Source organism: Zonotrichia leucophrys, chromosome 1 (assembly GCF_028769735.1).
Source record: "Zonotrichia leucophrys gambelii isolate GWCS_2022_RI chromosome 1, RI_Zleu_2.0, whole genome shotgun sequence".
NCBI lineage: Eukaryota > Metazoa > Chordata > Aves > Passeriformes > Passerellidae > Zonotrichia > Zonotrichia leucophrys.
The window spans coordinates 86,192,459-86,209,450 of NC_088169.1; the positions used below are offsets into that span (position 1 = coordinate 86,192,459).

Genomic DNA, 16,992 nt, shown 5'->3' on the forward strand with positions numbered 1-16,992 from the left:
GAGTGCCTTCCCTCAGACTCTTGCAGAGCACAGGGAATATCCTTGGAAAAACATATCCTTGGAAACACCCAGCCAGGGAATCTGAGGTATCAGGTAGCGGTGTAGACTCCCCATCTTTCTTTCCCAAACCCAACAGCCTATGCAGGTTGGGGCAGAAAACCCAGGTACTCCATGCATTCTCTAGCACAGCCAGAGAAGTGCCATATTTTATTAATGTTGCTTTTTGAAGATGAAATGCTTCCAAAGGAGTTTGTAAATGGGGGCCTGTGCAGGAACACGGTGCCTGTTTTATCAGCTGTAGGTGCAGTCCCTGATCCTGGCATGCGTGGATGCCCGTGCCCACACCTTGGTGCCCTGCTCACTGCTGTGAGCCAGAGATAACTGCACTGAAATATGGAGGATTGTGCTGGTGGGTAGACACGTCACGTGTGTCAGATAAGCAGAAAACTTTGAATTGAGCACCCTAAAACAGAGGTTAAAGCATCTTTCAATGTCATTGTGCACGGACTTGAGCCACCAGAGCAGCAAGCTCAGTCTGCTCTGCCAAAGAATTTGGGGACAAAGGCTCACAATGAGAACTGGACCTGTTTTTCCCTGGCAGTCCATGCAAGACCGTTCTTACAGCTTCTGAGCAAATCACTCAGAGAGACTCCATGCTCCCTTTGGAAAGTATCTGTGGTATTTCATGACCCCAGATTGCTTGCGGGGCACCTCTGAAGGCCACACTTGGCTCAGCAGGTCAGGTCCTTCATGAAGGTTGGCCACAAAGAACATTTTCTTCTGGCCTGCCTGGTCCAGACACGGTGTTCCTGTTCCAGGATGGATCCCAGATGTGTGTTAGCATTACAAATACATCTCAAATCCCAGCTGCCAAGTCCTCCCACCCCCATCCAGTCCATCGTCTAGAGAGATGATTAACACATCCTGCAATAAAACTCATCAGTTACTGCTCTTTCCACCCCTCTTTGCTGCAGGTTCAGGTTCCCACATGCTGTTTTCTACCTCTTGGTTTGCAGAACTGGTGCAGGGAGAAAAATTACTCCTCAGCCATCATATAACTGCACTTTCCACCCCCAAAGTATTTTTGCAGATGCCAGTTCAGTCATTGTTTTGTAACATCCTTCTGTGTCTGAGTCTTTATTTGATGCTTGGAAAAAGGTGGCCCAACAGGGTAAAACCCCATTTCTCCAGGGGTTTTTGACAGATTAATGGCAACTGCAGAATTGGATCTTGCAAACTCCTACCTCCCAAACTTGTGTTCAGCCTTCTCCTGTAATTTATTCTGTGCACTCCCATTCTGTGTACTTCTGCTCATCTAACACCCAGGATATGTTATAAGCTTTATGAAAGTAAGAATAAGCAGGGGTTAATGTGTTCCATGTCTATCTCCAAGGTCCTTCTTCCAAGTAATTTCTTTAGGGATGAAATTTCAGATACTTTTTAGGAGTCCTCATGAACCTTTCTTTGCTTCCTCTCTTAGTGTAAAAGTTATTTGGCAGTCGCTTTGCTTGAGATAAAGAGCATCACATGAGATGAGCCACAGAAAAGCATTTGAGCTTTAATATACTCCCTAGCAGGAATCTGGTGTGATGGTCAGGGCAATGAGAAGGGCACAGGATGGAGCTCTCAATCCCTCCAGGTTTGAAGGCACCTTGTGGTGTCTTTTTGTCATCGCTGCACTTTGCAGGTGCTTTGTCAGTGATGAAAGCAAATGGAGCTTTTGTGTCCTCTCTAATAACCTGAGAGTCCTGTGGAGTCCGAGCACTTTGCAGGCCGCCTTTCTTCGAGGAGAGCAGCTTTATCTTTATGACACTAATGGAAAAAACAAGACCTAATTACAGCTAATCCTGCTCGTTTCACAGGGCTACTTTTGGTGCTGAGTGGTGTTTGCGCTGTCAGTGTGGCTTTTGCTCAGCAGTGCCCTGCTCCTCCACATCCCATACGAGTTACTTTGAATCAGGGATTTCTGTGGAGCAAATCTAGTGATTCTCATGCTAGAGAAACACAGGATCAGGTAAGAGGAGAGTCTGGGTGTAGGTCTGGACCCCTTGGACTAGAGGATGACCAGGATGCACCTTCGTTGTCTCATGAGCAAATCCCACCACGTGTGGATGGGTTCGTCCACCCCCCTTTGTTGTGTTTTCCATTTAGATTGTTAGAAGGAGGCAACATGGAGAGAAATCAAGGTTTCTTTCCCGAACCCATAGATTCAGGGAGGGATGAGCACTGCCTAGGAAGCGGGACCGGGAAGTCTTGTTTCTCTGGCTGTGTCCATTTGGCATAAAGGCTGAATGTTTCCTTTGTGGTTTGGTCTGTGAAGGCTTGTGTCTAGCCCTTTGCTCTCGTGCCAGGGAGTCCCAGCACTTCCATCCTGGAGCTGTCTCACTGAGACAAAGGACATCAGTCTGCACACAACTTCCCCAGCTCTCCCTTTCGCCCTTCTGACCATTTTGTGTTGGAGTGGAGCATGTTTAAGTGGGTCAACAAAGAGGTCGTTTTTCCCAGTGCAAATACCCTAATAAATTAACCAGTGAGAATTTTAATAATACATGAAAGGAGAGAGGTTTGCTGCTTTTGGAAAGGCTTTTCAGCTATTGATGGGGTCAACAGCTGGGTCAGTGGCCGTTGGGATTCCAGTGGAGGGAGAGGTGGTGGCCATCGTCCTCCTCCAATGACCATATCTGTGCCGAGGGACAAAACAGAGCTACCCCTGTTTCAGTGCACTGATACAAGTGTTTATATTGGTTTTTGAGCACACATTAGCAGGCAGATGGAGGAACTGCTATGGAGTGCTGGTAATGTGGAATTAGTACCCACCCTGCTGTCCACTCCTTTGAAGCCTGAGGCACACGGGCATCAAGCTGGGCTTCCAACTGGGTTTTCAAAATGAGGAGAGTTGTGTGATCAGTCAGGGGAAACCTCAGTTGTGTCTGGCTACAGCCATTTTTAATGGAATCATTTACATTTAAGGAGAAAAGGCTAATCCACAGAACCCTGGTAGATCCTTGGCTGTTTTTCAGCACCTCAGCTGATTTACTTCTCTTTGGCTGCCTTGATTTTAAAGAAGTCATTAAATAAGGCAATATGTCACCATGATCCGAGGTTATTTTTGTGCCCTGTCCAGCCAGATGTGTGGCCATTCTTCAGGTCAGAGTCAGAATATTTAATGTTCTCAACTGTGCTGTTGGTCAGACTGGAAATAGGAATAACCAGAAACCCTGTAGCATCTCAAATATACAATTGCAATCTTTATATACAATATAAATATACAAATATACAATCTATAGGCTCTAATTTGTAGAAGACAATAGTGATGTGACCGTTCATTAGGAGTAGGTTGTCTTTGAATGGGCCAACTCCTCGTCCATTTGATCTTCTCATCATGTTGACTGAACCATGCTACTGTTTATCAAGTGACCTATTATGCACTGGAGTTCCCATAGCCAAATAGAGTATATGAGCTCAGGAATATCTTCCCTGGGCTTTGTTTGCTGGCAAAAGGCAAAGGCTGGGGCAGACACGTGGTTAATCAGGTGAGAGACTCTGCCAATGCCCAGTCATCTGCTCTTGCAGCACCCGTTAAACCTTGGTTGTGTGTGCCTTTGAGGTGCTGCTGCCTTTTGGGGAAGGTCTTTCCTCCTGAAAGGGAGCCAAGGGCTTTCCTGCTCTCTTCCAGATTCTTTGTGGATGCTCTCTGGAGACTGCCTCTGCTAAAGCCTTCTGCTGCAACCAAAACTCTCAATGGCCATCTTCCCTTGGTTTTCGTAAGTGTTCCCATCACTGAAGGGCCATGGATAGGTTTGAAAATCTGGTGCTTGAGGAAAAGATGAGCAGAGCAGTATGAAAAGCACATGGAGGTCCAGGAAGCAGTGGTCTTCTCACTTTTCCACCAAAGCATGGCAAAAGAAGACAACAGCTTTCCAGATATGGGGAGAAACAGATGAGATTAATCCTGACTGAGGGAGTTACTTCCAATCCAGGAGGCAAAAGAAATGTTCAGAAGGGACTCCCTAGGCAGAAATAGGTTGATGCCCAGAATCAATCCTGGGCCAAGTGCTGAAGCCCACAGGTCTGCCAGTGTCAGGCGAGCTGTCAGGAAATGAGGGCTTAGTCCATACAGCCCCAAGCACATGGCAAGTGAGTTAGAACCTGGCAGATCCCAGGAAGCTGTCACCCACAAATGGGGCTCTTCTTCGTGCTGTTTTTCAAAGTCTTAGCATTTCCCTAAGTGAAGCAGATCTAATGGCTCCTGTGGGGAGAAGCTGCCAGTGGCACAAAGGGTAATGAAACGGTAAATGTTAAAGACAAATTCATCAGACAGGGCAGTCTAGATCACTTGGCAAGCAGAGCACATTTGAAAAAAATATGTTAGAGGACAGCCCAGTGCAAAATTGAACATCAAAGGAGAAAGAAATAAGATTGTTCCTACAGAAAGGGGCAGTGAATCACCAAATGCAGGGTTTTCTGGGTTTGGTAGAAAGAAACTGCGAAATGTGAGTTGAGGCTGCGGCAGAAACAGCAACAGTGACCTTTGATGTCTAAATGAAGGGGTAGGAGGTGCATTTATTTTTCCTTACATGCAGCAACAGCAACATGTGTTGGAGTAGCTGGCTGCTAATGTTGATGCTGAAGAGGAGGAAAGGAAACATGGCAGTATTGTAGAAATGGTGTTTAGCACAGAAATTCATAGACTGGTGGCTGGTTCGTTTCCTGGAAGAGATGAGGGGTTGGGATAGCCAGGTGTTTGTGATACTTTCTCTCTATGAACATGCTAAGAGAGCTCCAGTCTAGTGGAAAAGGGCATAATGAGAGCCCCTTGCAAGATGTCAAACCCACAAAGTGACAGATTGGAAGCAACCCCCTGCTTGTTGTTTTCTTTCTGGAAGTGGTGGCTAAACATGAGGACAAATGAACAGTTAATGGGGTCCATATGGGCATAAGTGTGCATTTAATTAAAAGCCTGTGATATAAAAGAAATCAGTTTACAGTCAAAACAATTCAGGTTGGAAGGGACCTTAGGAGTCTTGAACTGCCTGAATCTGTGTTTCTCACACATACAGGGGAACTTGGAGAACATTTCCTTTTGTAGGCACCGGGTTGTAGAACTGGAAATGTTGTGAGGACTCAACACAGACCCCAACCAAGTGTTGTCACTGACAGATGTTTTGGCTATTGGGCACATCTGGAAAGATGTACCTCACTGTAGCAGGCTTGAAACCCGCAATTTACATATTTCAGCTGGCCACTCTCAACCAGCTGTGCAACAGGTAAGATCTGGACCCTTGCATGGTGCAGATTTAGGGCTGTCCCCATGTGTACCCTGAATTATCCCCCACTGCCCTCCAACCCATTGCCCTGACTGCCTGAGCAGGGTGCCTGTCAGCAGGGCAGTGGGCAGGGCTGTGAGGGAGAGCCTTGGGGAGTGTCTGTATGTGTGTGTGTGTGTGTGTGTGTGTGTGTGCTTTCTGTGAGTGCCTCCTGGAAACCAGTGAAGCTCCCAGCAGGTTTCAGAGGGGCTTGACAGAAAGATGAGATAATTAAGTCTCCATGAGTTTCATCCAAAAGGGTGAGCTGTAAGAGGAGAGAAATCATCTTTAACTAAGGAAAGGCATTCACATGAGCTTACAATGTTATGAAGCACCAGGGAATCCACTCATTGGAGTGCCCTTTCAAGCTGCAGAAATGAACCTGAGGCCCTAAAATCAACTAAACCATGAGAATCCAGCTGATAGGTGACTGCCACTGGTGCTGATCTCTGCAGAGCTGTCTTTCTCATAGCAGCTTTTGGCTCCATTTCTCATTTTTGCCCACATTTAATGTGTTTGGCTTCACAGCCTCCTGCCTCTCTGTCTTGCCAAAGTGGGAACACCCACGTTTCCCAGAGCAAAGCAAGGGCACCATGTGAAGCCACAAAGGCTGAGCTCTGCCGTGAGGGTTGGTGTGAACACTGTTGCCTCCTTTGCCCCTTCCAAGCCTGGCACATTTGAACATCCGTAGAGGGTCACTCCCAAATCCTTTCAGTGCTGCACAGTAGTCAGTGAGCCAGCATCTAGGCTGGCAAGACTCCCTCCTCCTCTTCCTTCTCATAGTATTTTCCCTGTTGTTAACAGTTTTCATTGCAGACATCCATCATCACACATGGTGGCACTTGGTGACCTTGGGGGCATTTTGTTTCTGTGACCTTGTTCAGTCTCCAGCTGGGGCCAGCTAAACTTGAATCCTCCTGAGCACCCTTCAGCAAGGTCATTGCTGTGCTGCCCAAAGGGAAGTCTCCTTTTGTGTGCCCCAAACCTGGCTTCTGTTACTTTCCTATGATATCCTGTCATTCTTGTCTTGGGTGAGAGGGAGTAGGTCATCTCCATCACCCTCTCCCTGCCACTGGGGATTTCCTCAGCATCTCTCCTGTGCTGACAGTTTTCCAGACCTGTCTCACTAGTTCCTTGCAGAGAAGCCATTACAGCCCTTTGGTCTTCCTTGTTGCCCCCTTTGTGCCAGCAGCTGTGATGTTGCCCCTGCCACCCAGACAGCTACCATGAGGAGGTGAAAAGGGTTGTCTGGCAGACTGTGAGTTCAATATGAGCCAAATCAGGCTAATTTCTCCCGTTGCAAAGGTTAGCTGAGCTGGAAGTAGTTACAGATGATGAGACAGCTCATTAAAGTGGCTGAAAATTAACAAGCCTCAGAGCTTTTCTAAAATTAGAAATCATCCCTGGAAAGGCAAGCCTATCCCAAATATCCTGCTACAAGCCAGACTCCTACAGATGACAGGAAAAACATCCTCACACTTTACTATCAGCTTCACCCCCATGATAGCTCCAGCTCATCCTATCAAACCAAATTGGGTGGCGGTTTTTGCTGTGCAGAGAGCCTGTTAAGCTCAGAACAGTCTCAGTATCACCTTGTAAGGCACTTATTCTGCACCCTTTAAGCAAAGGAAGTGGCATGCCAAGGGAAGGGGAAAGCATCGTGACACACCTCTCATTCCTGATATCCAATTCTAAGTCCGTCTGTATTTCCATCCGCCTTCACCTGAGAGATTGAGGGCAGAGCAGTTTTAATTACAGGATTCACTGCTAGAACTGACATGGCTGTATATCTCCAGCTGATTAAAACTGAATCTCAAATTGGCTTTTTCAGATTCTTTTCTCTGTTCAAAAGCACTGCTTTAATTCAGGCTTGCTTTGAAACACAAGCAGTGTTTAGAGCTTGAAAAGGGTTCACTGATAGGGAATAGATAGCAGCCCCTTCCCTGTCTCCCTCTGGGTCTCAGGGACGCTCATGGGTGTGGAACAAAAGAAGCCCCAAAATGCGATGCCCTGCCTGGAAAGTTTCTCTCAGCCAAGGCCAAGCCTGGTGAAAGTAAACTGTGTCCTCTCTTGAGCATCTTCCTGGGTGTCACAGAGGGCTGGCAGGAGGTGACACTGGGTGGGAGAGCAGCCACAACCTCCAGGAGAAGGCAGAGGGGACATGTGCAGTGCTGTTTTGTCTCATGGTGCCCTGTCCTGGAGTGACTGTCACTGGGCACTCATGGGGTGACTCATCTGTGCAATGAGCTTTTCATAGGCAGAGGCTGGTGTACATTTGCCAAAGAAGCCTGGGGCAGGAACTGTGGCTCCTGCCAGCACAGAATGGGTGCTTTTGGAGCAGATCCCTGTTCATAGAATCATAGGATGATTTGGGTTAGAAGGGATCTTAAAGAACATCTAGCTCCAACCCCTCAGCCACAGGTGACCTTCACTAGACCAGGTTGCTCTAAGCCCCATCCAGCCTGACCTGGAACATTTCCAGGGATGGGGCATGCATAGCTTCCCTGGGCAATCAGGGTAGGAATTCAAGGTAGCCCAAAGCTAGGGCTGAGGGAATGGAAATTGCTGACAATGCTCTGGAATTTATTTTGCTCTTGCAGCGGCCAGAAAGCTAGAAAAACTCAGTTATCAAAATGCTTTGCTCCAAGTCATTTATTCATGCTGCGTTCCCATGTCCAGCCCTACTTGTGTAATGGCTGGGAAGGCTCTTATCAGAGACTGATACCAGAGTCTCAGGAGGGAAAAAAAATCTCTTTGCTTTTGCTTCCAGAAACCCAAACTTGAAAAAGCAAACTAAACTCTGCTCTTGCTCTTGGTGTGCTCACATGGCACAGGCTGACTTGCTCTGGTGGGTTGGTTGGCCCTTGAGCACAGGGCTGAGTGCAGCCAGTGGTGTTAGCTGGCTTTTGCAAACAGACCTGGAGAGCAGCAGCCTTGATGTGCATCATGTGAAATATGTATGGCTGTAGTATCACAGTGTGTATGGCAAGTGAAATATCACATCACAGGCTGCTGGAACATCCTGTTTGGATGTTGCAGCCCCATGTCCTGTCAGCCTTCCAAGAGGCCACAAGGTACAAGCCTGGGTGTCCTATAGATCTCCAGGGAGCCACTGGCTCTGTCTATCCCACACCCACTCACCTGCCTGCACCCTCCTCTGGCTGCTGCTCCTGTGCCCCACAAAGGATGTGCCACAGCAGGGCAGTGAGAGAGATTCCAGCAAGGAATAACAGAGTGGAGTACAGAACAGGGCTGAATAGCAGGAAATAATTCCAGATAACAAAATCCATGCACAGCAGTAGGAATGCAATGGAGGCTCTGCACATGGACCATTTGTAGCCAGCCCCAGGGCAAGAGCTGGGCTCCAGGTTCTTCCTGTGAACCCCTTGCTTTCCTGGCACCTTCACACTTGTAAGGTCACTGCTGTCCAGCTTTCAGCAGAAGGAATTATTCAGAAAAGGCGGACTAATTGCTTTAGTCAATGAGAGTTGAAAAATGCCAGTGCTGCCCATTCCCATGCTGAATGCTGTGGGTGGATGTGGAATAGATGGCTACACTGGTCCTACAACAGGACTCAGAGTCTGAGTGGCCTCATCAGGTCTCCATATGACACTCTTCACTGTGAGTGGACCTAATTATGGAAGAGTAGATTTGGAGGTAACTGAGGTCAGAAAAGACCTTTGGAGGTCTCTGAACTAGCTCCCACTCAAGGCAGGTCTAGCTTAAAGTTAGGTCCCAGTCTGGAGGTATATCATGGTACTCCTGGTCTTGTCCAGGTAGGTTCTGGCCATCTCCAAAGATCATCTCCAAAGATCTCACCCACCCCATTTAGGTTTTTTGTTGTTCTGCCCTTCATTGTGAAGCCTTTTCCTTACATCTAATGAGACTTTTCCGTCGCGTCTCATGCTATCCCCATGCCAGTAGAGTTGGGTCCGTCCTTTCTACACCCTCCAGACAGGAGGACTCCTGGACCTGCCAGGGTTTCCCTACATTCTCAGACAGTCACAGCCTGTCTGGTGGTGTAAGTGCAGCCTCACTATTTGGTGTTTTGTTTTTCCATCTCATCCTTAATCAGGCACTCCAGCATCCCATCAGAAATGCTGTCAGTGCCCTCACGTCCCAGAGAGAAAGCTTTATTTTCCTAAGATTGACCATGCAGCACAAAGCTACTGAAATCTTTCTAACCAGAGAACTCCCCTAAAATAAATATGAAAGGAAATGTTTTCCACATTGTGTCACTGCTGTGTTGCTCGTCCCATTCACAGCAGGCAGAGGTGGGGAGCAGATCCTCCAGCCCACCCCAGTGTACCTGTAGCTCCAAGCCATCCCTCACCCTTCCTTCCCTGGTAGCAAACATCTCTGATGGCAAGAGCTGTTTATGAAGGTTATGTTTTTTTAAATGATCTTACAAATAAAGAGGCTGTGTTTGTGCCTCTCCTCCTTGAAACCCCCTCTCTCACCTAGCCGTGAGTGATGCTCGGTGCAGGATATCTCCTGCTGGCTCTGCTGCCCTTGGGTGGATGTCACATGTAGTGATTCCACATGTGCTCTGAAGCCTAATTACACCTCCAGGAGTGGGAAAAAAAAAAATCCCGGGAGGGAAGGTCAGTTTGACAGGCTGAGATATGCACTGGGTTGGGGTTTTCTTTTTTTTGCATCTCCTTCCCTCTGTTCCTGAGCAAGGAGGGGGCTCTTTGTGCCCCAGCAAGGTTTCCCGTGCCCCGCAGGCTCTCGCAGCTGCAGCGAGGTGTTATTAGCGCTGCCAATCACGGCTCCCGGAGCGGGGCTGGTAATGAGCCCACCCTGAGCTCGGCGGGCTGGAGCGGGATCAGCAGGGAACAGCCTCCTTCCCTCTGCAGGATGCGAGGGCAGCGCTGGGAGCTGCCAGTTCCCAGCACCACATGGAAGGGTGAGCCGGCAGTGGGCAAGGAGAACCACGAGGGATCTGGAAGGGCAGGAGTGGGGCTCAGGGAGCTCTGTTTGCCCTGGGAATTGGGGCTGTGTGAGGGCAATCAGTGAGCATAATCACCTGCATAGACAGAGGGGGCTTTCTTGCTGCTTACAAATCTACTTCCAAGCCACATTTCCTTTGAGTTAACACTTACAGTAGGAGGGGAGAGGTGTTCTTGCATGAATAATAAAACCAGCATCCTCCTGTCCATCAGACGAGATAAAAAGACCCTAGGGACACAGAGGAAGACAACATTATTATACAGGTCACCAGTAGGTTATTCTGCAATCCTCCTGTATGGGGCTTCGCTGGCTGATGCTGGTAGCACCAGGCACAACAGGGGAACCTGTTCCTGCTGCAGGGCTGTGGGGAGGGGTGGGCAGCACAGGATCTCCCCAGTGCTGGGTTACAGAGTCCAACAGCTGTAATTCTTTCAGATGGCAAAACCAGCACACCACTGAAGGACCCAAGCCACCAGACACATGCTCTCGGCACACCCCCGGTATCTCCATTCCCCTTTCCCAGGGGTGATCCTGCCAGGATGGCTAAAGTGGTGGCAGCCTGGAGGGGACACAGTGGATGGGAAGAACAGTGAGACCTTTCCAGGTGTTGTGGTTTTTCTCACATGCTCCTGAAGTGTGAACTCCTCTCTGCCACACCAGATGTGAATGGAGCCAGAGGGAGAATGTGCTCAATGGGGTGCAAGACTGATCTGCACCGCAGAGTGAAAACTGTGGGGCTGGGACAGACTTCTAGCTTTCTGTAGATATGATGGCACCTCCATTGGCAGCTGGTGGCCACAGAGGGCAATGACAGGAGCTGTCCTGCACCCAGGGCCTCTCTGGTTCTGGGCAAATCTGGGACACAAGCACCTGCATGCCCTGCTGTGGGGTTTCCTACTTGAATCACACAGTCCCCAGCTTCATCTTGGTGTGAGAAGCTTGCCTGATGTCATGGCTAGGTCACTCATCCTGCCTGCCAGCTTGGATTACATGCTGTGATTTGTGTCAGGTCAGATTTTGGAAGGTTTATTTCACACTGCTGGTGTGCAGTGCTGGTGGGCATGAAGTTGTTGTCAGGGGGAGAAGGAACAGGGCAGAGAGATTTCCTGAGAAATATACAGGTAGTTCCTTCTCTCCTCTCCCTCTCCCTCTCCCTCTCCCTCTCCCTCTCCCTATATGTGCTGTAAGGGTGTGGTAGTAAAAATAATAGTGTTTCAGATTAGAGAGATGTGGCTCGAAGTTGATCCTAATTGAAAGAACATCCTTTTCAACCCAAAGCTAACAGTCTCTGACTGTTTCAAGCTCCTCACTTCGAAGCTAAGATAATACTGGATGGGCCACTCCTACAGGCCCCACCAAGAGCCATCTCTCCATGTTGTCACTATTTGCTTCCTTCTCACAATTGTAGCACTTGGCAAGTTCCCCTGGAATGGATACCTGGCTTTACTGATATTCAAATTATTTTTTTCCTCACCCCTTTTTTTCAGAGGCAGCTTGTGGGCTGGATCTCTGTATTCACTTTGCAGAGAACAGGGGAGCAGAGAGGAAGATGCTGTCTGAATGTCCCTCACTATAACCATAGTTAATAAATCCCATCTCTGGGCTGTCAGTCAAAACACTTGGATTTTTAGGCTCTTGGAGGCCCCAGATTCTCTGAGCTCTCTACCCTGATGCCACCAGCTCTGTGACTGCATTGCACCATCAGGACAGCCACGGGGGACATGAGGGACCTCACTCCTGGAGCACTGGGATGGTGTCTCCTGCCACCCGCGGTGGTATCTCAGTTGCTGAAGAGCAGCCGCCTTGTTTGGTTTGGCTCTTCTGGTTCCTCACCCAGCAGATGGAACAGGAAGGGTCCCAAACACTGCCTGAACATCCCTGCTAAGTGCCCTCAGGCAGTGAACCCAGCAGTGCTGCCTCACCTCTGCCAACCCAGCTCCCCATAAAACAGCCAGCTCCAGGTAGCATCCAGCTGGAATTGCTCCGTTTTGTGAACTTTAACTGTGCCACTGCAAAATTAAAGTGAGGTGGAAAAAATCTGAGCAGCAGCCACGGTTCTCAGTGCCCAGGGAGGATTCACATCGCAATAGGAGCATGGTGGGCACTTTTTCTTAACAAAGAAGTACTTGCCAAGTGTCAAAATATTTCTCAGTGACATTAAGGGCCTTTGGCAGCCGTAATTTAACCGTGAAGGAACCTGATGCCGGCAAAGGACAGCACAGCTGGAAATTTGTGCTGCAAAGCAGCGTTTTATGGCTGTTAAGCTGTTGGCCTCTCAACATTGTAAAGCTGTTAAACAAACACAGCCCTTGGCTCACAACACGTGTCAGGGAGGCACAGTGTTTTGGCAGGAGCAGACTGATGGCAACAGGGACTCCAGAAGAGCTGTGATGAGGTAGAAATAAGCAGAGGAGGAAAATTCAGGTGGAGGATGAGATGCCTGTGTGCCATCTCAGCCTCATGCTGGGAGAAGGTGGTCATGGAAAGAGTGTGTAGGTTCACATGGAGTTGCATCCTCCCTTGGTTTGGCATCAGATAAGATTGCCACACACGTTTGGATCCCATACATCTTACCACTGTCATAGCTGCTGGTCAGTAGACCCTTAAATCACTCTCTTGCAGGAAGGTGATATCCTAGGGAAGCTGAAATTTAGAAGGTTTGGATGGTATTGGTAGCTTTGAATGGGGAAATAGGTGTCCCAGGAGGATGAGCCACATGCTGCAAACTACATGTCCTTTGCTGCATATAGTGACATGTTGAGGCAAGCTGCGTTGGTGCCAGCAGAGATGCCCCAAGAGCAGCCACAGCCCGGCAAAAACAAGCTGAGCCCTGGTCCCAATAAAGGCACAGCAAATCCACAGAGAAGAAATAAAATACACTTGCTGAGCCCAGCACTCAAAAATTCAGAGAAAATGTCCACAAAAATAAGGAGGTTCCTGTCTGTTTCTTGATTGTTTACTTCCACTCTCTTCTAGCAATCGATACTTGTTTCTCTGGCTTGGAAGCTGATCCTAGGAGGCAGGAACCGCTGGTGCTGCTGCAGGGAAGTGTGGTGGGAGATGCCTCCAGCTGTGCTGCCTGCAGCCACCTGTCCAGGACAGACATTCCTTAGGCTGCTGCCATGAGCTCTTTTGCTGGGTCAGAAGCTGTATTACAGGAACACCAGTGACTTCTTGTCATCAGGAGGGCACCACACAGAGATGGACAGGGTGGTCTTCCCAAGCTTGTGGGACTCCTGCCCTGTCCAGTGCTCACACTCTCCAATGGTGCTCCACCTCCTGAAGCTTTCCAGGACATGTTGTGCCTGTAAGACCCATCCTTTCGCAGCCAGCCTATGTTAAAACTTACACAAAGCAACCAGATGTGAGTGTTACACTGTTTTCTCTGCCAGATCCTGACTGTGTGGTACTTTTCATTGCTACCAGACAGGCCAGAGAGAACTGCAGGAGTTGTGGTTCTCACACTGGTGGTAAAAAGAAGGGTCGTGGTAGCATCATTCATCTTGCTTGCAGCATTCCCTCCTGTTTTTTCCATGAAAACTCTAAATTCTGAAGTCTGGTTTCTGCACTTTGTGGGTTTTGTAATGCAATATCTCAGCCATGAAGGGAGGCTGCAAGACTGGACTCTAGATGGTTGGAAAGCAACAAGCTAAGCAGCAAGAACTGGTGCTGGATGTCTGCATTCAGGTGCTGGTTCCTGTGGTTGCACAACTCCATCTTCTTGTAGTCCCTTCACTAATGGATGCCCATGCCTTAGTCCTGCCAGGTGGCTGCAAAGAAATGACTCAGTGTTAACAGGAAGAAGCTAATGGGGCATTTACCACCTAGAACTAGGAAAAAAAATGTTCATAGGTTTGTTTCCCAGTGATTTGGGTGATCCATTTTGAGGAGATGGGCTAGTAAATTATTGCTGCTGCCTGATGAAATTGGTTTTTCCCTCCCTGATGGACACAGCTCCACTGTATCTATTTTGTCACTCAAAAGCAGCCATTTTGATGAGAAGTGGGTGAGATTAAGCCAAAATCTGCTAGCCTTGCACGTCCTCTTGCTAAGCAATTTGCTGCTTCACTGCCTTTGGAAGATTGCACTGAAGTTGCTTTCCTGGCACCAGGAGCCGTTTTGAGAATTAGTGCAAAACTAATTTGATTACAAATCTCAAAGACATCAACAAAAGCTATTTTTAAGCTTTTGAGAAGTATGGTCTGAATCAGACTGTTCAGGGAAAACACCACAGGAGCTTCTTACCATTATTTCAGCGATGAAATTCTCCAAAACTGTGGGATCCTGGTGCAGTTGGCTGGCTGAGATCTAGCACGTGCCCATCACCAATATGTAAAGCTTGTGCTCAGCACCTGGGCATTATCATGAGGGACCCAGCACACTGCTTGCCTCGGTGCGTCTCCTGGGTTACTGTAGGTGTTTGTTCTTCCTTCTTAGAAATATCGTGTGCTTCCTCATAACTAGACCTCTTATAATCAAACTGAAGTCTGTGTCCAGTAATGCGGGAGCACTGGTCACAATTCACATCATGCTTATCCACATGCTCCTCTTAAACCTTTGCTGACTTCCAAGACACCCTGAACAAGCTGTTTTAAGGACTGTGCTTAGAGGAAATCCTTCCCTTCCCTATGCCATGGGGGCTGAGGCCTCTGCAAGGGAGAGTAGCTCTGCGAAGGGGGGCAGCTTGAGGTGGTCCCTCAACCCCGTTCATCCCTCCCACAGGTGCCATGATCCTCGCACAGAGCACACCCCAAAGAAACACTCTGCTCACCTCATGGGATGGGGGGTTACACCTGCACAATTTTCCCTGTAATTTCAGTTTTAGCCTTTAATACATTATCCTTGTGGCTATTCCCCCTCCTGTGGGCTCCCAGATGTGTCTGGCGTGGGGAGGGCAGCAGGGCCTCAGCTCTCAGGGCCAGGGCTGATGGCTGACATTTGTTTTGCTGGTTTGCTTCAAGCTCCACAACCCCCTGAGTCCATTCCGCAGGTAGTTTGGCCAGGAGCTGCTGTCAGCAGTGCTTGGAAGAATCAATGATAACCTTTTCCTTTGCTAAGGAGTTGCCTACATGCCAGGGAGCAGAGGATGCTGAAAAACAAATGAAGCTGGGATTCTCCATGGGTCTCCCTGGCATTATTCGTGATATTTAAAAAAACAAACCAGTTGTCCTTTGGTTTTATTAGTCTTTCTATTCTGGCATTTAAACAGAGATTGGCATGGTCAGTATCTGCAGACACATCCTATGATGCTCCCAGGGATTTCTCTGAAGGTTAGGACACCCAGAGTGCTGCATCTGAAGTGCCTCAGTTCCTCTGAGCTGCTGAAAGGCATTTTGGCAACACCCAGTAATGCCGCTGCACAGATCACGGAGAGAAGGGCACTTGGGTCCTGGAAGCATGTCTGGGCTGTAGGGTAGGAGCAAGGTTCCTCTGAGCCTCAAGACTGGCACCTTTTGGTGTCGTCTTATGCTATGATGCCATTTTGGTATTTAGTTCTCCTGGATTTCAGTATCGAACTGAAGAGCTGAGCTGAGTCTATGCCCCTCTTGCAGGTATGCCTGAGCAGCTTCCCAGAGCACCCCATGGTGAAGTGTAGTGTCCCTCTGTGTCACCCTGTGCCTAGCAGTGGATTTTTGCTCTCACAGATGCAGCAGTGGCGTTCATGCTTGTTGTTGTCTTGGTTTCAGGCATGGAAGAAACGCTGGTTCGTCCTGCGCAGCGGTCGGATGAGTGGCGACCCCGATGTCCTGGAGTACTACAAAAATGACCACTCCAAGAAGCCTTTGCGTGTCATCAACCTCAATTTCTGCGAGCAAGTGGACGCAGGCCTCACCTTCAACAAGAAGGAGCTGCAAGACAGCTACATCTTCGACATCAAGACGAGCGACAGGACCTTCTACCTGGTGGCTGAGACCGAGGACGACATGAACAAATGGGTCCGCAGCATCTGCCAGATCTGTGGCTTCAACCAGTCCGAGGAGAACACAGGTACCATGAGAGACAGGTCCATTGCTAAGAGCATCTTTTCTCCTGTCCTCCCAATGGGCCCCAGGCCTTTTTCAGATCAGACCTCTGGGAGGGGGGTGCAGCCTGCCAAGGGTGGGGGGGCTGAAGTGGGAAATGAAAGGATGTGTGGGAAACTTTCATGAGACTTTCCTGCCTTTGACATCTAAAGAGCTATCTTGGCTATTGTGAGAGCCAGTCATTTTTACCCTCCGTAACTGTAGACCTTTCAGTCTCTTACAAGAAGCTAGTGGTGTTTGAGGACTTTTTTAGCTGCAGCCTTTGTCGCTATCCATCACCAAAATCCCCTTGAGAGTGGTGGGAACCAGCAGTGAAAATCCCCTTTGTTCAGACATTTCAATCTCTTGATGGAGTAGGGGGAGAAGCTTTACTGGAACCATTTTCCTCTCCACTGCAGTTTTCCCTGCTGGCAGGCTCTCATGTGGAGGACAGACATACTCTCTGCACCTGCATCCCCATCTCTTTACTGGAACCCTCAGGGAAAGCACTGGGCAGGAGAAAGGAAAACTCCAGGTAGTTTATGCGCAGTGAGGGGACCTGTTGTCTGAGTTGTGCTCCACCATCCAAACTCGACTGCACTTGGGCAAGCCTGTGCATTAAGCACTGGTGAGCTATTTCTGCTTTCCCAGCACCATGAAGGCACACATAAAACCTGAGTGATATGGAATGGGGAGGTGAGCGTGGTGTGCAGCTCTGTAGTCACCTGCCC

General features: G+C 48.7%; 1 protein-coding gene across 7 annotated transcripts in view; it reads left to right on the forward strand.

Moving 5' to 3' along the window:
- GAB2 (GRB2 associated binding protein 2) overlaps positions 1 to 16,992 on the forward strand; it is a 93,420-nt gene that overhangs the window by 36,684 nt on the left and 39,744 nt on the right. For 5 of the 7 annotated variants that reach the window (XM_064720176.1, XM_064720184.1, XM_064720193.1 and 2 more), the window contains exon 2: positions 15,947 to 16,247. In XM_064720176.1, the coding sequence (XP_064576246.1) occupies positions 15,947 to 16,247 (301 nt within the window). Of the gene's footprint in view, positions 1 to 3,746; positions 3,765 to 10,114; positions 10,216 to 15,946; positions 16,248 to 16,992 lie in introns of those variants that run through there. The other 2 variants (XM_064720226.1, XM_064720220.1) reach the window with 2 other exon arrangements.